Source organism: Leucoraja erinacea, chromosome 10 (genome assembly GCF_028641065.1).
Source record: "Leucoraja erinacea ecotype New England chromosome 10, Leri_hhj_1, whole genome shotgun sequence".
In the NCBI taxonomy this organism is placed as follows: Eukaryota; Metazoa; Chordata; class Chondrichthyes; order Rajiformes; family Rajidae; genus Leucoraja; species Leucoraja erinaceus.
Genome location: NC_073386.1, coordinates 8,590,850 through 8,612,626, shown reverse-complemented (window position 1 = coordinate 8,612,626; position 21,777 = coordinate 8,590,850). Strand labels below are relative to the sequence as shown.

The following is a 21,777-nucleotide window of genomic DNA, read 5'->3' as shown; positions in this document are numbered from 1 at the left end:
AGACAAAATTTGACAAAAGAAAGGTGGTGTTAGGGGGCATTGTAGGGAGAAATTGCAAAACAGATATTTCAGATGATGCAAATGAATGAGGATTTACATGCACATGCTTTCAAGAGAGAGCTAGAGCTTTCAGGGGAGAGCTACAAGATACAAGATACAAGATACAATTTAATTGTCATTTGGACCCCTTGAGGTCCAAACGAAATGCCGTTTCTGCAGCCATACATTACAAACAAATAGACCGAAGACACAACATAATTTACATAAACATCCATCACATCGCTGTGATGGAAGGCCAAAATAACTTATCTCTCCACTGCACCCCCCCCCCCCCCCCCCCCCCCCCCCCCCGATGTCAGAGTCAAAGTCAAAGCCCCCGGCTGGCGATGGCAATTGTCCCGCGGCCATTAAAGCCACGCCGGGTGGTGCGAGGTCGCACACCGGGTCTTGATGTTAGAGCCCCCGGCGTGCGCTCGCAGAGTCCCGCGGCCATTCCAAGCCGCGCGGGGCGGTGATGTTAGGCCCCGCTCCAGGAGCTCTTCAACCCCGCAACTCGGGCGGGAGAAGTCGCCGTTGCGAGAGCCCTGAAAAGCGGTCTCCCTCCAGGGACCCGCGGGCTCCCGGTACCGCCGTCCACCAAACCTGCAGTTGAAGCCTCCGACTCTCCGGAGAGGGCCGCAGCAGCAGCAGCAGCAGCGCTCCTCCACCGCTCCACCCGCTCCGGACTCGGCCAGCCCCGCGACGGTGACGGTGAGTCGTCAGCACCAGAGTCCCCGGTCTCTTCCTGTTGGAGGCCGCTCCTCGTTGCAGCCCCAACGATAACGGAGACCCGACAAGAAAAGGTCGGGTCTCCCGTGCAGGGAGAGATTTAAAAGTTTCCCCCTCCCTCCCACCCCAACCCCACCCCACACACACCCCAACAAAAAATAACAAAAACTACATAAAAACATAGACAGAAAATAATAAAAACACGGACGGACTGCAGAGGCCGTTGCTGACGAGAGTCGCGCCGCCTACCGCCTACAGCTAGACAGGGCTCTTAAAGATAGCAGAGTCAGGGGATATGGGGAGAAGGCAGGAACGGGGTACTGATTGGGGATGATCAGCCATGATCACATTGAATGACGGTGCTGGCTCGAAGGGCCAAATGGCCTACTACTGCACTTATTGTCTATATCCTTGGCCACCAATGCGGAGACACCAACTCACTCAAACTTAGATGTAAATAGTTTCTCCACATGAAATCTTAATTGTAAGCTTTTAACAACTTTAACTATTTAAATTCCACCCAAAAGGTATGTGCCTAAAATACCATCACAACCAAGTATTTGCATGTTTTTATAATTATATGACTTAGCTCATATTATAGACGTTAATCTAATTAACAAATCTAATCTAATCTAATTAAGACCAATTCAACTGCTCTAGCTCAAGAATTTTTGACAGTGCTTAAATGATGAAGATAATTTCATGAGATTCTGATCACTGTAGCAACAGAAAATCAAACAACAGTATAGCATTTGGAAGACTATTCAGACCGTTCAAATCTGCATTAGCTCTTATAAAAGGCAACCCAGTCGATTCCACCTCATTTGTTCAAGCAGTCATCCCCATCCCTGCTACAAACCCACTTTATCACAAATATCAAATATTTCTATTCCAATTAGCCCTTGTGATTCAGATTCACTCCCACATCAATAGTGTGCATTCAACTTGGATATGTAGGATTACATATAGAATAAGCTACCTCCAGATATTTTGGCAGTTAGCAAATTTTATGGTACATGCCACTGCAGAATATCCTGGCCTAATATGAAAAATAATCCGCTACACACCATGAAAAAGATTTAAAATAATTGCCAGGGTAAGTGCAAATTCTGCATTTGAAAAAAACTATTTCAGACTAAAATTCAATTTATACATGTTTCCTTCTACTTAGGTGTTATCTTGCATCTTACAAAGCAAATGATGTTAAACAAAGAACATTCTGAACGGAGACCATCCTGGAATCTATTCTGAAGCTGTGCATGTCAGTTGAACATTGCCTCTTGTGTATATCTTTGAACATCAGAGTTAACTGAAATGACTGATGGCTTTTGTCTTGTGATCCACATCATTTGAAGTATGTTTCAATGGTATGTCCCAAAGCTAACACTCTACTCCCAGTACAGCACAACCACGCTCAAGCTTTTAGGTGAAAATCTTGAAGGATTAAATCTAAGCACTGTTGGCAAAATTGACCGCAAGACAGTGCCATCAGCCAGTTCAGACAAAAAAAAATCATCCAAGACATTTTTTCCAGCTAAGAACTGAAAGCTTTCCATTAGCTTTCGCCCAGGGTATACAATACATATACAGCAGGAATCCTTGCAAAGTTAGGCAATGGAGAAATATAATCACATGCATTTTATACTACCATGATTTTGAAAGATGTATTTATCTGCTTCATTTGATATGGCATATTGCTCATTCAGTCTAAACATGAATGCAAACTCCGAAGGGATTCCGAAATTCATACCCATGACACAGATAACTTGAACACAGTTTACAAATGACATTTATAAGGATTTCTATCCAAAACAATGCAAGCTCAAAATTAAAGTTTGCAGGCATCGATAAAAACCACAGTTCTAAGACAGCAACTTAAATTTTTTTAGATCCACAAATATTATTTTATAACTGGTCATGACTGAAATCACAGCCCTGAACAAAACAAACACTAGCATGACTTAATTTCAGGTACACAAAAATGCTGGAGAAACTCAGCGGGTGCAGCAGCATCTATGAAGCGAAGGAAATAGGCAACGTTTCGGGCCGAAACCCTTCTTCAGACTTAATTTCATTTTGTTGATGCTTTACAAAATCTATTTAAGTGTGTACAACATTAAATGATTAAATTTATAGAAATTAAAATGCTGCATTCAAATGCTACCAATGAAGGCAGTGAAATTTGTGGCAGAAAGTTTTAAAAATTCATAAGATCTGTTTCACAAATTAGCCGTTCACCCATACAACGTGGTAGCAAAAATGACAAAAGATTTGTTCTTATAGTCTATTAAAAATTGATATCAAAGCATTCCAGTAAAGTTACTTTCTATGTTCTGATTTAATGACTCATTTCAGCACTAGTTGGTTTTATAACAAAGATTTAAGGCTTACTGAAGCCTTCACTAACACTTGCTTGAACGCACTTCCCTGGGACAGGAAAGCTGGAATAATGTGTCAGACCGAAGCAATATCAATGGTAGGAAATGCAATGCTGAGGATGCTTTGAAGATAGCCTGCAGCATATTTTGACCTGCAAACGTCTACTAAGAATATCTCCACCCAAGAAGTTCCACCGATCTGGCAGGCCTAAGGAGAAGCACAGTGCAGCCTGGAGTAGATTTCTACAATTCTCTAATTCAAGTTGAAAATACCCCAACTGTATGAAAGCTTCAATCCTGATGAAATTTATTCTTCTGTCAGTGCATTAAATCACCAGCGATTTTGTTAAAAGGCAGACATTATGTTAAACATTACATGTGGTACTTAGTCCAAACACAAGAGATTTTGTTGTAATTAACCAATGCTGTTCAGGTTCTTTCAATGTTAATAAAAATAGATGCGATTGGAAATGCACATATATCTGAAGTGCTTAAAAAAACTCTCTCCACTGTGTGTATGATTTGCAGTCTGTAAATTAAATCAAATGTTGATAGTTATCTAATTTTGTCTTGAAATAATGCAAGTTATCATAACTAGCAATTGTTATTCATTCTCACCGTTTGACCTGTTTTTACAAAATGTTAAATGGTCAGCTCGACATAGACTACAAGACCTACATCAAACCCAAACCAATTAGGAGCAGACGAGAGCATTCGATCCAATTTGTGATCCCAGCTACAAAGACAGATGTGTACAGCAATCCGTTCTTCCCCCGCACAATTAAAGCATGGAATAATCTCCACCCAACTATAGTTACCCAACCAGATGCGACTAAATTTAAAGTAGCTCTTTCTTCCCAATAACCCTTTCTGGCTTAAGCCCTCCCTTCGCCACCTCCATTTAAATTCCATTTGGAATATTTTGGAGGACCAAGTAACCAAGAACCAAGACAAATCGTTTTCTCAAAATTGTTCCTCATAACTTCCATGCCTTACTTTCAACACTTCATAAATTTCCACGTACCACTGCAAATTCAAATATTTTTGTTTTTTCTTCCCAAAACAAAATGTTTTAAATATTTGAACTGGTCTTTTCACACCATGCCATTAAGCTGCACAAATTGGACCAATTTTGCTGGAATGGAGTTTCTCCCAGTACACAATTAGACTTTACTCCAACTTCCAGTTAAATTGTTCAAATTTAGAGCTGGTAACAATGTGTGTACACCACGTACTCACCTAAATTTGTATCTAGTTTAATGGGCAATTAATATGAAAATTCAGCATATTAAAAAAAATTGACATTAAAAAAACCCAGCAGAAAATGGGTAAAATAACTGATAAGATTTGGTTGTTAACTTGATAAATCTTAAAATCGGAAATTTCTGGTCAACTTACACAATAATATCATGCATGATTGATTAAATAATGGTATCTTAAAAAGATCACCATAATTACCTATTATTTATTTATCATGAAAATGGACTGAAACATTAACCTCTGTGCAGAAGAAAGTATATATTTGCCACTATGCTACTGGTTGGCAACATTTTGAAATTTGTGACTTTTTAAAAAGAAACAATGATTGAATAAATGGAGAATACAACAATATGATTAGATAATTAAGAGTTGAATTATCATAATATCCGAATTTTTTTCACATTAGAATGGTTTAAAGACACTGCAGTGGAATGATTATTAAATGTAAAGATATGAAGGACTTGGGGATGAACAACAAGAACAATGCTAGAGGCCTTCATGAGAAACAAACATACAAAGTAATGGTCACATTGGCCAAATACAATGATTGATGATTAAGCAAAATATTGAAAAGCAATCTTTCAATCTTCCTTATACCATATTTTAAAATACACAATTCTACATTATAATGACTGTGTGGTTCTCTATAGAAAAACTCATTTTTAGACACTTATTCCATTGAATTCAGCTTTCCTGCAACTGGATTTGGAAATATCTCTATACTTATAATAGTGTTTGTGTGTGTGTGTGCTTGTGCGCGTGTGGGTGTGGGTGTGGGTGTGGGTGTATAATGACATCTTCTCAAAAAACAACACGTTAACACGATTTTTCCCCTGGAGTCTGAAATCGCCTTATCTGGAAATTTCATTCTTTATTTCTCGAGTTATTAATGAAAATGTTCAAAAATCTGGAAAAAAAAAATTGAAAAAAAACGTCTGTCTGTCGCCGATAACATCACAATGACTCTGCCTGCCTGCCTGCCATTCTTGCTTGCGCTGCGAGTGACGTCACCTCCCCACCCCTCCCCCGGCAACTGTGCATTGAGGGGACGGAACCCAACAGGTCTCACTTGGTCTAGTATTTAAATAAAACCTAAACCAGTCCTTGTATTTAATTATCAATATAGCAGTAATTCTTTAATATTATAAACTAATTTATACATGCACTTATAGCACAAGAACCCAGAACTGCACCACAGGGAGAAAAGAGTTATAGGATTCCATCATATCAATTCAGAACCAATGGTGTTTACTAAAATAAGTTGGCACTCAAATATCAGTTAAGGACATGATTATATCTGGATAAAAGGCCTAGAATCGAACAACCCAATGATACTTGATACAAACATAGAAATTAATCATAACACTGGCATGATTTTCAAGAACACCACCTGGAATTAGTTGAAGCAAATCCAAGACAACAGGGTTGGACAAAGTCTAGAATTTCCTTTTCTGAAAAATGTACAACATTTTCTACTGTAAAAATAATTGTCTCAATTATCCTATTTAATGTTGTTCTATCCAATCCCTACTGTGTGAAAACAAACCCATTGCAGTCTATGTTTTAACAGATTATGAATAAAGAAAATGATAGATGTAAAGTCTTCACTGTTTTAAAGCACATTCTTGGACTCTACTAATAATCATTTCCCCAACTTATCAAGAATTTTACATTAACCTCTGAACAAAAATAATATTGTTAACACTTACACTGAAAACAGCACAACTGCAATTAATGTCCACTCTGGAGTTCTGTGAATAATATTGGTGTTGGTCAGTCTGTAAAACAATTACAGAAAATAATCAGCCACAAGAGGTGAAGTTCAAATGTTCAGACTACTTCCTTTATTCACTGAATACTTTAAAAAAAGTTACTAGATTGTTATTTTTATCTTTTAGTGACTACACCACTTTTCCCTGCCAAGAACATTCATTGGGGCATTGTTTAGGTAAGGTGGCAGAGCTCCCACCCTATTCTGTTTTTTACCCAGCTCCAGTAAAGGTACATGAATACACCTTGGTATACTTACTCCCTGTCTATAACGTGGCAGTGATTAAAACATTGTATGGAACATCATTGCTAGAAAGTGACATGCTACTATTAAAAGGCTTTGTATTAAATTTTTCAAAACACTGCCAGAAAGTATTGTTATATTTTCTCATCATTACTTTTAAATCGGTTGTACGTAGTTACAAAAACCCAAGGAGAGGAACAAATCTGGAACAAACATGCCATATTTTAAATCAATGGCCAACATTTATGGGTAGTTTATTATTAATGGTTTAATTATTACTGTGGTAATACTCTGCAATTCCTTTTATCTCCAGTTAGTATTACTTGCACAGCACTAAAATAACATATCTATTAGAGGACAAATGTTTGAGGAAGTCCTTTGTTTGTGTGCAAACTGCTTAAGCTTTTAGAGTTCCTTCATAAAGCTTCAGTTGGAAAAATGGAATATAGGGGTGCTGGGTAACAGAAGGCCCTACTTACGAAAAATCCAACCTTTACGCAAATTCTCCCAGTCGCTGCTCTCAGGGCTAGTTCACAAGGGAACATTTCAGAGATCGCCCCATAGGAAAAGCCAATGACTTCTCCAAAAGATCATAACTCATATTATTAAATTTATTTTTTGGATACATCTCTGTTAAGCTTAGCATTTATTGTCCATCCACAGTATAATGCAGCAGCATACGATTGAGAGATTCCAATATACAGCAAGACCCAGCAAGGATTTAACAAATAAATAGTTTTCTACTCAAGATATTTTGCATTATTTTTAAATGCAATCTCTAAAGCCAAAGTGTAGTTTGTCCCAGTTACTTGATGAGGCTATACCTGCAAACATCAAACAAAATGAATGACAGAATCATCTTGACAGCCTGTTCAATTGCAACATTCTGGCTAATCTGCGATGAGATACAACGAAAGAGACAGCTTAAATTCACATGGGGTAACAGTGAAAAATACCAGTGAAAGCATCTTTATTCTTATGCTCTACAAGGATCCATTATTGATTGCAGCATGGGGAAGCAACATACTTATATATAAATCGAAGAATGCAGTTATATGTGTGTCAATTAACTGAACCTCTTTTCATATCAATTTGTAGCAACTTCACACCCAGTATATTGCTATCAAGAAACAGTTTACAAACCAAGCAGTGTGAGGAGTTGAATGATTTTCTCAAGTATAGATCTGTTGTTGCATTAACATCACCAGGCTGTTCAATGACTATGCAGTGAAGCTTCTCCAAACAAAAACCTTTTGCTCAATCACTAGTCCCAGAGCAACCACCTGTCATAGTGCAATCATCTTATTGTGGCTGTATTAAAAGGAGAGCTAAAAGCATACAACCTACAGGTGTGGCACGTTTATGTATGCAGTAGCAGACAAAGGTCAGTCACTTTTAAAGCAAACTGTACCTCAGGGCCAGATTCTCAGATGAACAAAGCTTTCAGTGCAGGGACAAATACAAAATCATAGGCAACAGTGGTCCATTAATTCTAGATCTCAGTAATGGTTAACTGTAGCAGTATTAAAATTGCCACCTGAAGAAAAGAAAAAAATATTCTGCAGGGAAAGAGAAGGCCATCGATAGGTACAATCATTAGTTTGTGCTTCATGTGATGACAGTGGCATAAGTGACCTGTCATAGAAAGCCATCATAACATTCCACTACCCATCAGTATAACTGTCTGGTTAAGGCAGTGCACCGTGGGGTGTGGGGGACTTCCTAAACTTACTTTTACAAGATAATTTTTAATTGTGTTTTAAAATTTGTGATATAAAGCACACCTGATTTTTCCCCCTATAGCTACAGTGCCCTCCATAATGTTTGGGACAAAGGCCCATCATTTATTTATTTGCCTCTGTACTCCACTTTGAGATTTGTAATAGAAAAAATCACATGTGGTTAAAGTGCATATTGTCAGATTTTATTAAAGTTTTTTTTAATACATTTTGGTTTCTCCATGTAGAAATTACAGTTGTGTTTATACATAGTCCCCCCATTTCAGGGCACCATAATGTTTGGGACACATGGCTTCACAGATGTTTGTAATTGCTCAGGTGTGTTTAAGTGCCTCCTTAATGCAGGTATAAGAGAACTCTCAGCACCTTGTCTTTCCTCCAGTCTTTCCATCACCTTTATTGCTGTTTATCAACACGAGGACCAAAGCTGTGCCAATGAAATGTCAAAGAAGCCATTATGGGACTGAGAAACAAGAATACAACTGTTAGAGACACCAGCCAAACCTTAGGCTTACCAAAATCAACTGTTTAGAACATCATTCAGAAAGAGCACTGGTGAGCTTACTAATCGCAAAGGGACTGGTAGGCCAAGGAAGACCTCCACAGCTGATGACAGAAGAATTCTCTCCATAATAAAGAAAAATCCCCAAACACCTGTCTGACAGATCAGAAACACTCTTCACGAGTCAGGTGTGGATTTGGCAATGATCACTGTCTGCAGAAAACGTCATGAACAGAAATACAGGGGCTACACTGCAAGATGCAAACCACTGGTTAGCCGCAAAAATAGGATAGCCAGGTTACAGTTTGCCAAGAAGTACTTAAAAGAGCAACCACAGTTCTGTATAAAGACCTTGTGGACAAATTAGACGAAGATTAACTTATATCAGAGTTGTCAAGAGCAAAGTATGGAGGAGAGAAGGAACTGCCAACGATCCAAAGCATACCACCTCATCTGTGAAACACGGTGGTGGGGGTGTTATGGCCTGGGCATGTATGGCTGCTGAAGGTATTGGCTCACTTTATTGATAATACAACTGCTGATGGTAGTAGCATAATGAATTCTGAAGTATACAGACACATCATATCTGCTCAAGTTAAAACAAATGGCTCAAAACTCACTGGCCGGCGGTTCATTCTACAGCAAGACATTGATCCCAAACATACTGCTAAAACAACAAAGGAGTTTTTCAAAGCCAAAAAATGGTCAATTCGTGAGTGGCCAAGTTAATCACCCGATCTGAACCCAATTGAGCATGCCTTTTATATGCTGAAGAGAAAACTGAAGGGGACTAGCCCCCAAAACAAGCATAAGCTAAAGATGGCTGCAATACAGGTCTGGCAGAGCATCACCGGAGAAGACACCCAGCAACTGGTGATGTCCATGAATCGCAGACTTCAAGCAGTCATTGCATGCAAAGGATATGCAACAAAATACTAAACATGACTACTTTCATTTACATGACATTGCTGTGTCCCAAACATTATGGTGCCCTGAAATGGGGGGACAATGTATAAACACTGCTGTAATTTCTACATGGAGAAACCAAAATGTATAAAAATGGCACTTTAACTACATGTGATTTTTTTCCTTAACAAATCTCAAATTGTGGAGTACAGAGGCAAATAAATAAATGATGGGTCTTTGTCCCAAACATTATGGAGGGCACTGTATAAAAGAATGGAGAAAACTGAATTTATAACTGCGGCAACTTTACCCTGTTAGCACAGGGTAACTTCTCCAGAAAAAAAGGCAATGCTGCACTATATATCTGTATAAACGACATTCACAAAATCAGTATTTGGCTTTTACATCAGTCCGCTCACTGTGTTGGACTAGCAAGCATATTTCTTGTGGCTGGTAATAATGTTCGCACAATGTATATTAAATTCAAAACTTGGCCATGCCACTCAAACATCTGAAATTCTGACCCTTGTGTTTCTTTTTGCAGAGTACAACGTAAACAAATAATAATTGTTCCAAGTAATTTTATTCATGTTAGCATTCTATTCTCATAGCATGAAATGCGAGTATTTTACTTTGGAATAAAATCACAATTGTTGTGGATAATAAGGTTTTATGTAGCTTCACATATCTACTAAAGAGCAGTATAACAAATCCTTCAAAAAAATGATAACAGCTATGAAAATAGTTTTGCCCAGTTTATTGTTAAGGTGTTAGTGTAGTGAAATGTTTCCAAAAGACTTAGCCATCGGTATCAGAGTTCACATGTGTAGCATTGCATTCAAATAGCGCAGTCACAGAAGGCCAATGCTGCAGTGGTAGTTAAGGAAATAACAAGAGGATCTGATTGTATTGATGGACAAAGAGAACATGGTCATTTTTTTAGATTTAATAAAAAAGAACTGCAGATGCTGGTTTATGCTATAGATAGACACAACATGTTGGAGTAACACAGCAGGTCAGGCAGCATTTCTGGAGAAAATGGATAGGTGACGTTTCGGGTCGGGACCATTTTTCAAACTGACCTTTCAGGTCTGGATCCTTCTTCAGATTCTGAAGAAGGGTCCCGGCCTGAAACCTTCTAGGTTCTTTAGCTGCTGCAATTAGTTAATTATTTTATCCCTGACCATTGACAATCAATATGTTGATAAAATTAGAACATTAGTCTGAAAATTTGCTCATTATGGTCTGGTATAAGTCAATGTTCACAGGCTTCAGCAGCGTGGAGCTTGAAAGTATAGTTTTGGAAAACAGAGGTATAAGGTTATTCCTAACCTACAGCAGTGACATTAAAAGTAAATTGGCTGTAAAGCTTTTTTTAAATTACATCGGCTAACAATATTATTTTGTTTAGCAAAAAGTGATAACACCATTGGAAATACTAAACTGGAATGCCATGCCTGAAATAAATATAATATATTCTCCTATGGAGGTTTTTTTTTTGTAATACAGAAAAATTTGATCAGCCATGATCATATTGAATGGCGGTGCAGGCTCGAAGGGCCGAATGGCTTACTCCTGCACCTAATTTCTATGTTTCTATGTTTCTAAAAGATGAATGATACATACGATTCCCTTACATAGGCTTTATACTCTGATTTCACTGCTCATTTCTTGTGTTATACTCCAAAAATGTATTTTCACTCAATTCTCACTCCCCTGCTCCGTTTATTATTTTTTCCATTGCAAGTGAGAAGTAGATTGTGTTGTAGTGGAGCCTTAAAAACGAGAACATCTTTGCTGCTTCCTTCCTTTACCCAAGTCCATTGAGCCAAACTTCCTTCAACGTTGACCCTATATCAGCCCTAAATCTGTAGCCCCCAGCTTTTCCTCTCATTGGAGTCTGTGCGTTTCCCAGTGACCTGCATGGGTTTTCTCCGAGATATTTGGTTTCCTCTCATACTCCAAAGACGTACAGGTTTGTAGATTAATTGGCTTGGTCTCAATGTAAAATTGTCCCTTGTGTATGTTGGGTAGTGTTAATGTTTGGGGATTGCTGGTCGGTTCAGACTTGGTGGGCTGAAGGGCCTGTTTCTGCGCTGAACTAAACTAATTTCCGTACGATTCTCCAACCTCAAATTATTACAAGATCCTTTGGTTGCTCCTTCAACCATATTCTCAACAGAGTACCCTACCATATCAACTATTGATGCTTCATTCTCCTCCTGGACTGCCCACCAGCCTTTAAGATTTCCACAAGTGAACATAGTAAAATGGAGGAATCGCCCTTCAGCCCACGATGGAACATGATGCCAAATTAAACTAATCTCTTTTACCTGCACTTGATCCACATCCCACCATCGCTGCATATTCATGTGCCTATCTAACAGCTATCATCATATCTGCTTCCTTCACCACTACCCCAGCACCACGCTAAGGGCACCCACCACACTGTGTAAAAAAAAAAAATTGCCCCACATCTCCATCAAACTTTCCCCCTCGCACCTTAAAACAGCACCCTCTAGTATTTGACATATCTACTCTGGGAAAAAGATTCTGGCTGTCTTGCCTATTTATGCCTCATCAGCCTTCTCAACAAAAACATCTTGTCTCTTCTATTCTTGCAAACTACCATACAAACAATCTCCCATTCCCTTCCAAACATTTAAATAGGCTGTCACCGACAAAATCTAGGCCCCTTTTCCCGGAATTCCAGTCCAGAAAAATGGGACTTCCATAGTTTATGACAGCAGTGAGACAGTAATCAAAGACACATATAACACATTGTACATGACCACAATACATCATCCTTCTTAACTTGCCTGTAAGCCTATGATACCACACTTTTCCCAAGTCTGTTCTTTATCATGTAGTTGGGGGAATTCTCGCTAAACTTGGTCCTTCTCTATTCAATCTTACCTGCAATGTCCTTTTTTTCCTGTCCTTCAAGGTTTCCTCTCATCTCTCCTTAGCATCTATTCTTGTCACTTACTTTAAATACAACCTCCAAACAACTGAAACATGCTACGATTAGCCCAATAGACACAAGACGTTGACTCTGTTTCTCTTCCCACAAATGTGGTGTGACCTGCTGAAAATAAAACACTGCAGATGTTGGAAATCCAAAATAAAAACAGAAAAGGTTTGTTGCATTTTCTGTTTTATTTTATATTTCCAACATCCGCATTTACTGTTTATTTTCACCGCTAGCAATTTGTGAATTCTATAAGGGTGAATTTCCGTTACCCGAACAGCTGTAACACGGGGGTTGTGGGTTGTCTTTATTCCCTCCTCCACGCAAAACCCTCAACGTGTGCTAGCTCTAGAGAAAAATCCAGTGTCTCAATTTTTCTTAACAACTGCTTAACAGGCACCTGGAGATTTGCTGAGAAAATTGGTTGCAATGCAAGGGTTACCAGGGCATCTTCAGTCCATTTCTCAGCTGCACAGACAAAAAAAAACTGTTAACTGAAAGGAACCGTGAACTGTGTCTTCTTTCTAAGGTAGTGAGGCAGAAAATTGCTACTGCTGAATTTTTTGTTTGTTTGCCAAGTGCATTAAGACAATGATTTTTTTTCTTCTCCAAGCTTTAAGCAGTATTATTTGGAGGGAAATAAGTTTTACAAATAATTATCTTACTTTTACTTTCGCATTAATTCAAATGAATTATGTTCTAAAATGTTTTATCTAGAAACTAATTTTAAAATAGATTTATATTTATATTAAAATTGAACTTGTCTATAATTTCTTATGGAACAGCAAATTAACATGGAAAATGAAAAGGTGGTTAATAATTTTTTGTTGTTGTATCTAAAGGCATGGAATCAAAAAGCATAATCATTCTTGCTAGGTAACACCAGTTCTAAGATTGAAAATGCTATACTTGTCGCTCTACCTCCCCCCTTGACTCCATCCAAGGACCCAAGCAGTCTTTCCAGGTGCAGCAGAGGTTCACCTCCTTCAACCTCATCTATTGCATCCGCTGCTCTAGGTGTCAGTTGCTCTACATTGGTGAGACCAAGCGTAGGCTTGGCGATCGTTTCGCCCAACACCTCCGCTCGGTTCGCAATAACCAACCTGATCTCCCGGTGACTCAGCACTTCAATTTCCCCTCCCATTCCGAATCTGACCTTTTTGTCCTGGGCCTCTCCATGACCAGAGTGAGGCCCAACATAAATTGGAGGAGGAGCACCTCATATTTCACTTGGGTAGTTTACACCCCAGTGGTATGAATAATGACTTCTCCAATTTCAAGTAGTCCCTGCTTTCTCCTTCTTTCCCCTCCCCTTCCCAGCTCTCCCATAGCCCACTGTCTCTGCCTCTTCCTTTCTTCTTCCCCCCCCACCCCCACATCAGTCTGAAGAAGGGTCTCGACCCGAAACATCGCCTATTTCCTTCCCTCCATAGATGCTGCACCCACTGAGTTTCTCCAGCATTTTTGTCTACTTTCGATTTTGGCTATTTACAGGTTGTAGATCTAAATAATTAGTCTAATGCACATTAGATAAAAATGGGTTCCTGAAATTAAATCTAAGTAATTCGTTAAACTTGTTGAATTATAAATTAGTGCATTTGTTTTCATTATATAAACTACTACAGGTACAACTTTAAACATTTCTCAAGTGTTTCATTGGCTGGAGTTTTCTGACCAAAGGTATTCCATAGAAATTAGGAATGGACCTCGCTGTTTGTGTATATATATGATTAGGACAAAAATATAGATTGGCTTATTTGCATGTTTGCATATGACACAAAAATTGTTCAAGTTATGGATAGTTTAGAACGATGTGAAAGGATACATCAGGATATAGATCAGGTGAATATGTGGGCAGAGAAATTATGTATGTGAGTTTAATTCAGACAATGTTTAACTTTGCTTAACTTTGGAATGTCAAATGTAAAAGTAACCTTACATAAGTACCCATTCCCATTGTCTCCTAATCTGCAGATCTGGATTGCCTTTGGAATGAATGAGTCACGAGTTCTACGCCTGTCCAGATCTGGCGGAGCACCTGTGTGTAATCCCTACAAGACTCAGTTCCAGCATGGACTCTATGTGGCAGAATGACCTTGCGAAAATTAACTAGTACATCCTAGTTACAACCTTTAAACAAAATCAAGAAATTTGCCGTTGATGGTTGCTCCTTTAATTCATGTTGACTCTGCCCAATTCTATTTTTATCTTTCAAGATCCTCATTGTCACTTCCTCAAAAATAGATCCCAGTATTTTCTCTGGAGGATGGAAAGGTGTCCAGAATAGCATTGGAAATTGCAGCACTTAAAATGTTAACCTTGATGTACTGAATCAAGTCAGAGATGAGCAATGGAAGTAAAACACTCAGCTTAGGGTCAAAGTTACAACTGTCTAGTTATACTGGGGTTGGTAACTTTGGAGATGGATAGGACTGCACAGCAAGGATAGGACATTTGTATTATGATGTCAATTTGGTCTCAGCTTTAGTGGGCAAACTCATTAATCTTTTGCATTTATGTTTGTGGGAAAGATTGGAGGTGGTAAAGGAAACAAAGCGAAGAGAAGGTTGACAGGTTATCTTTCCTTTCTATGATTAGACTGGAGCGACGTGACATGTTTTGGCAGAGAAAAGTACAAGTTTGCGTGATGTAATCCAGGAAGATCCAATAATGGCCGTTCACAAAGACTGTTAAAAACATGTAAATATTATTTACCTATATTCACATATGCATGTAGCATTTGACAGTTGTATCACTTACCTGAAGGTTTTTACAAGGCTATTTAGTTGAGAAAATATATCAGACATCGAGAGTTGACAAGGTCCCAATAACTTGGGTAAACTAGAAATGAAAAAGTAAACTTTTACAATTGTTATCAAATTCTCTTTGAAAATTCACATTACAAAATAATTTTACTACAGCACATGAACTTTATTTTTGGATTAATTAATTTAATTAATTCGGCGTTAATTGAGGAGCATTGTAGGATAACCGTTGTAAACATCAATATTTAATTAATTAATATTTAACAATTAATATATTCTTACAGTAGATGTATTACTTTAAAATGTATCTAATTTAAGGTGGACATTGTATTACACGTTTGAAAGGCATTGAAGCTCTTCACCACCCTATTGATGATAAATGGGGATAGCAAATCAGCCTTGGCTTTGGCAGGGACATCTGCATGCCATGAATACAAAATACAAACAAAAATCTATTTTTTCTGACCAAATCCTAAAGACGACAAGATTTGAAAAAATATATAGTTTCCATGCATACTAGATATATTAAAGTGTAAAAATAAAATTTATGTAGATTTTGATAAATATCTATGAATACACTTACACTTTTTTAAGTGCATCTAAAACGATACCTTTGCGGATATGGTGTTGTGCTTCAGAATCAACTAATGGAAGAAATGGATCCTCATTACTTTCCTAAATTAAAAATAGAACAGTATTATTTAAGTTATGAATTGTTTGTCTGGACATTGGTAAATATAGTGGATCAATGATCTCCTTTTCATGTTTGGCAGCAAAAATCAAAACCTCTAAAAGATGTGAACTGATTATTTAATTCTACCTTCTAGACATTTTTTACACTGATTCTAAAGATGGGAAACATGCAATTCAAAAACAGGCTTGGGGTTTCAACTCTAAAATAAGGTAACATTCATTAAAGTTCAGTATGTATGTTGCTGGGTTAAAAATAAAAAGAGAAAATATTTTTCACTGTGCATTTCACATACTCGTCACGGCAAAATTCTGTATTTAATGATTTTTTATTATCTTTACAAAATGTAACATTATGTCACAAATATCATTAGAAGCACTTTACCTTCTTCATTGACCATTTAATGTAACATTTCACTGTGCTAAGCCTTTAGTCATAGTTATGCAGCATATACACAGATCTATCAGCCCACCTTCATGCCCATTTACAACAATCCCACTTCCCTGCGTTAATTCCATATCGTTCTATAACTTGTTCATTCAACTACCTATCCAGATGTCTCTTAAAACTTGTTACTGTTCCTGCATCAACTATCTTCTCTGGTAGCACATTCCAGATATCAACAATTTTGATGTGAAAAGTTTACTCCTTTGACTATCTTTAAATCTCTTTCCTCTCACCTTAAAAGTTACGGCTTCTAGTTTTAGATACCCCTACCATGTGGAACATGCCCTATCCTGTGCCTCTCATAACTTTATATACTTCTACCATGCCAGCCTCTGTCACTCCAGGATAAACAGACCCAGCCTATCTAATCTATCATAACTCAAGCCCTCCAACCTAGACAACATCCTTGTGAATCTTTTCTGCACCGTTTCTAGCTTAATCACATCCTTCCTGTAGTATGACAACCAAAACTGCACAAAATTCTCCAAGTGCTGCCAAGCCAACATTTCGTACAACTGCACTATAAATGCACTCATAAACTAAAAGCCTCGGCTAATGAAGGTGAACATGCCATTTGCCTTCTTCGCCATCATTGTGTACGTGTTGCCACTTTGAAGAAATTACATACCTGTATCCCTAGGTCTTTCTGCTCATATTCCCAGAGCCCTTCCATGTATATGGAAAGCAGTGATGGTCAAAGTCAGCATGGATTTATGAAGAGGAAATCTAATGTCCAATCTTTTGGAATATTTTGAGGATGTAACAAGTAGAATGGATAAGGGAGAGCTAGTGGATATGGTGTATCTGGACTGTCAAAAAGCCTTTGACTAGGTCCCACACAAGCAATTTGTTTGCAAAATTAAACCACATGATATTGGGAGTAGGGTATTGACATAGGTAGAGAACTGGTTGGCAGACAGGAAGCAAAGAGTAGGAATTAACGGGTCATTTTCAGAATGGCAGACAGTGACTAGTGGGGTGCTGCAAGACTCGGTGCTGGGACTCTAGCTGTTTACAGTATATATTAACGATTTAGATGAGGGAATTAAATGTAACATCTCTATGTTTACAGATGACACAAAGCTGGATGGCAGTGTGAGCTGCGAGGAGGATGCTATGAGGCTGCAGGGTGACTTGGATAGATTGGGTGAGTGGGCAGAAGCAGTATAATGTGCATAAATGTGAGGTTATCCACTGAGGTGGCAAGAACAGGAAGGCAGATTATTATCTGAATGGTGTCAGATTAGGAGAAGGGGATGGGCAATGAGACCTGGGTGTGCCTGTACATCAGTCACTGAAAGTAAGCATGCAGGTACAGCAGGCAGTGAAGAAAGCCAATGGCATGTTGGCCTTCATTGCAAGAGGATTTAAGTTTAGGAGCAAGGAGGTCGTGCTGCAGTTGTACAGGGCCCTGGTGAGACCGCACCTGGAGTATTGTGTGCAATTTTGGTCTCCTAATTTGAGGAACGACATTATTGCTATTGATGGAGCGCAGCGTAGATTCACCAGGTTAATTCCCGCGATGGCGGGACTAATGTTTGATGAAAGAATGGTTCGACTGGGCTTGTATTTGCTGGAATTTAGAAGGATGAGAGGAGATCCTATAGAAACATATAAAATTCTTAGAGGATTGGACAGGGTAGCTGCAGGAACAATGTTCCCAATGTTGGTGGAGTCCAGAACCAGGGGTTACAGTTTATAAGAATAAGGGGTCGGCCATTTAGGACTGAGACGAGGAAGCACTTCTTCACAGAGAATTGTGAGTGTGGAATTCTCTGCCTCAGAGGGCGGTGGAGGCTGGTTCTCTGGATACTTTCAAGAGAGAGCTAGATAGGGCTCTTAAAGATAGAGTAGTCGGGGGATATGGGGAAAAAGTCAGAACAGGGTACTGATTTTGGATGATCAGCCATGATCATATTGAATTGCAGTGCTGGCTCAAAGGGCTGAATGGCCGACTCCAGCACCTATTTTCTATGTTTCTATATCCTATATACTGTATGTAGTTGTATGCCCTACAACTGTATGTACTGCCTCAGTTTACCTTAGAAAATTGTAGAATGTCACACTTAGCGTCACATAGTTATACAAAGCGGAAACAGATCCTTTGGCTTAATTCCTCCATGCCAACCAATGACTCTACTTGGGCTAGTCTCATGTGCCTGCATTTGGCTCGTATCTCAATCTTTTCTATCCATATACCTATTTAAATTTATTTTAAACAAAATAATTGCATCTACTACTTCAGCACCCTCCAGCAGATTGTTTCATATACATACCACCCTCTGAGTGAAAATGCTGCCCTTCAGGCCCCTTTTAAATCTTTCCCCTCTCATCTTGAATCTATGCCCTCTAGTTTTAGACTCCCCTATCTGGTAAAAGGACTGCTGGGAAAAGATTATTAGACCTCTGGCAGATTTTTTGTAACTGCGTTAGTCACTGGTGAGGTACTGGAAGGCTGGAGGACAACCATTGTTTATGTTATTTAAGAGGGAGGTAATTTAAAGAGGGAAGCAGAGATAAATCAGGGAATTACAGGTTGGTTAGCCTTACACAAGTGGGGGAGTTTATTGGAATAGATTTTGCGATTCAGGTTATTATGCATTTGGAAAGGCGGGAACTGATACGGGATACCTAGCATTATTTTCAGTATGGGAAACTGTGTCTCATGAATTTAATTGAGTTTTATTTTGAGGAGGTAACCCAGAGGATTGACAAGATTGACAAGGTTTTGTCTATGTGGATTTCAGAAAAGCCATTGACAAGGTCTGGCATGGTAGGATGGTAGTGGAATGTTTTCATTTTTCATTTCGCTGCACATCTCGTATGTGTATGTGACGAATAAACTTGACTTGACTTGTTTTTCAGATTGCAGAAAATATCTGATTTTAAATACCGTAAAATATAATTAACCACTGTGCCATCAGGAAGATAATTTAACAGATAACAAGTTTGTTATTTTGCCTAAACTGCTCTTTCTCCTTGCTACCCACATGATTATTGAATGTAACAAGAGCTATTGGGGCTGAATGTGATGGAAATTGATGCCATCAGTTCATGATGTAATAGCTGTCAGATTCAATATTAGGAATTGAATCCAAGACCATTCTAGTTAACATCTATGTTAACTAGAATGGCCTTGGATTTAATTCCTAATATGGAAAGCAGTTACCAGAATTATTACCTAGTCACCCTTTACGGGGCTGTGGAATGGAACCCACTGGGGTAGTCACAAAATAAAGTTCTAAAATCTTCAACAAAGCATCATGAACTAAAATTTGGCAAACTTTTGAATGAATTAAAAAAAATGATTTACTCGTATTGAGAATTATATTGATTTTTTTCTTTGATTTCTTCCAGAAAGATATCAGTGTGAAGAATGTATAACTTACGGAAGTTGTGGACTGATAATTTCCTTCACAGTTGTCTTCGGTGTTGTCAGGTAAAACATATCGTCCTTTATAAAACTCTCTGACCTTCAGATGAAGAAATTCAGATTCCTGCTTTAGTTGTTCAAATTTTGGTAATGGTCTAACAGAGGCATCTAACTTTTTGACCTGGATGCTCTTGTGAATATTTTCATTAGGATGAATGATTTCAACTACTTCCAGGCTATCCAAGTCATCTTCATCAAGTTGTTCTTGTTCAGTAGCATAACATGGCAACCTACATTGTGTTCCTTTGTATTTTAAATTTGTACCATAAAGAAATCTTAATGTTTCTCCTGTGTTCCATTCACTTAATGTTTGTCTTAGTAATTCAATCACATTACTTTCTACATGTGAAGTAGATCTACTTGAACAAAGAGAGTTACGTTGTTTTGATATTGCTATTAGCTTTTTCAGAGATGCAGCACCTTTCTTACTTAGACCTTGTGTGGTAACATTGCTTGCTACAACTTTCTCATCATCTTTTAATCCAGTCAAGGAAACTGTTGGAAGTACATCTTGGTCCACTGACAGAGGTGCTTTTTCCTTCGGTGCAAAAGTCAATTGATCTGTTCCTGCATTCTGGGACAATCTGGAACTAGATGTCTCAGCATTATTAACATGATATTCCTTCAATTGTTGTGCAGCATTTTCTACTTCATGATCCGTCTCTGAACATTTTGGCACAGTTACTGTTTTTTCGGGTTTTGTAGTAATACCGTGCTGCTTTTTTTTAACCTGTTTGTGCCTTGCACATTTTACGTTATACTTTTCTCCAGTCATGACAGATGAAACAAATTCTTGATCGTAGCCACTGCTATCACTTTCACGTGGAGAGTTAGATACTTGCCGATCGTCCACAAAAGAAGGGTCATCAACATCTGAAACCTGGATACTTAAAGTTTGAAATCTCACTTCTTCCCCAGCTCTCCCCCTGCACGGTTAAGATATAAAAAAAAGAATAATTGATTCAAAGCTTATTTTCCAGGCATTATTCAGAAGCCAGATATCTCAAGGACTGTATTTACTGTCCTTCCTCAATAATCTCTGAATCGAGGGTGCACAAGGTTCAAAACCTGTACTTTTTCTTAAGGCTCTTTCCGAACATCTACTGATACTGATCTCTAGATAGTTAATTTCTGAGAAAATAGCATCTTTTAACAAAATGGAGAAACTCCCAATTAGACAGGGAAGCGTAGGTCTGTCCACTTGCAGAAGAGATCTGGAAACAGAAGAACTGTTTGTTTTTTGCTGCAAAGTTGGATCTTTTGGCCATTTATATTTGAAACATCGCATACAACCAGTCCTAATTATAACTCCATGCAATTTTGTTTGTGCCATTTACAATACAGTATGGAAAGTGGACAATTACCTTACATTTACAGGCAAATGCGCCACCTCGTGGCCAATGTTTTAGAGCAGCAGTTTAAAAAAAAATCCCAAATCTCTCCCATTGGCACCAAAAATAACCCAAATTGTTTGTTTTCGCTCGTATTTTCTTTTACACATTATGAAACTAAAAAATCAACAGGTCTCTTAAATAGGTATATCTACAAAGACAGACAATAAAAAGGCATAAAAATCAGAACACAGGTGAACAAAACCACATTAGGGTAAATAATTTGAGTTACCAATGCTATCAGCACATGCATCAATTGCAACTCCATAAATGATTAAATAATATTGATTGATGAATAATCTATCCAGACCATTATTTGCACATACAAGCTGTGATATATGATATTTAATGATCTTGAAATGATCAATTCTTAATACTAAATTCTAAACAATTACACTAAAGTTTAAAATACATACCTTTGCTCTTTTAATAATCGACACACTGGAGGTCTACAATACAAAAGAAAATATTTATCATGCATTAATAAAAATATTCCCTGCTCAGGTTTTTCC

General features: G+C 38.2%; 1 protein-coding gene across 1 annotated transcript in view; it reads right to left on the bottom strand.

The window, feature by feature from the left end:
- rpap2 (RNA polymerase II associated protein 2) overlaps positions 1-21,777 on the bottom strand; it is a 48,076-nt gene that overhangs the window by 16,293 nt on the left and 10,006 nt on the right. The window contains exons 6-10 of the mRNA XM_055641409.1: positions 21,682-21,714; positions 19,831-20,800; positions 15,887-15,978; positions 15,299-15,379; positions 6,116-6,184 (exon numbers count right to left, since the gene is read on the bottom strand). Coding sequence (XP_055497384.1) covers positions 6,116-6,184; positions 15,299-15,379; positions 15,887-15,978; positions 19,831-20,800; positions 21,682-21,714 — 1,245 coding nt within the window. The remainder of the gene's footprint in view (positions 1-6,115; positions 6,185-15,298; positions 15,380-15,886; positions 15,979-19,830; positions 20,801-21,681; positions 21,715-21,777) is intronic.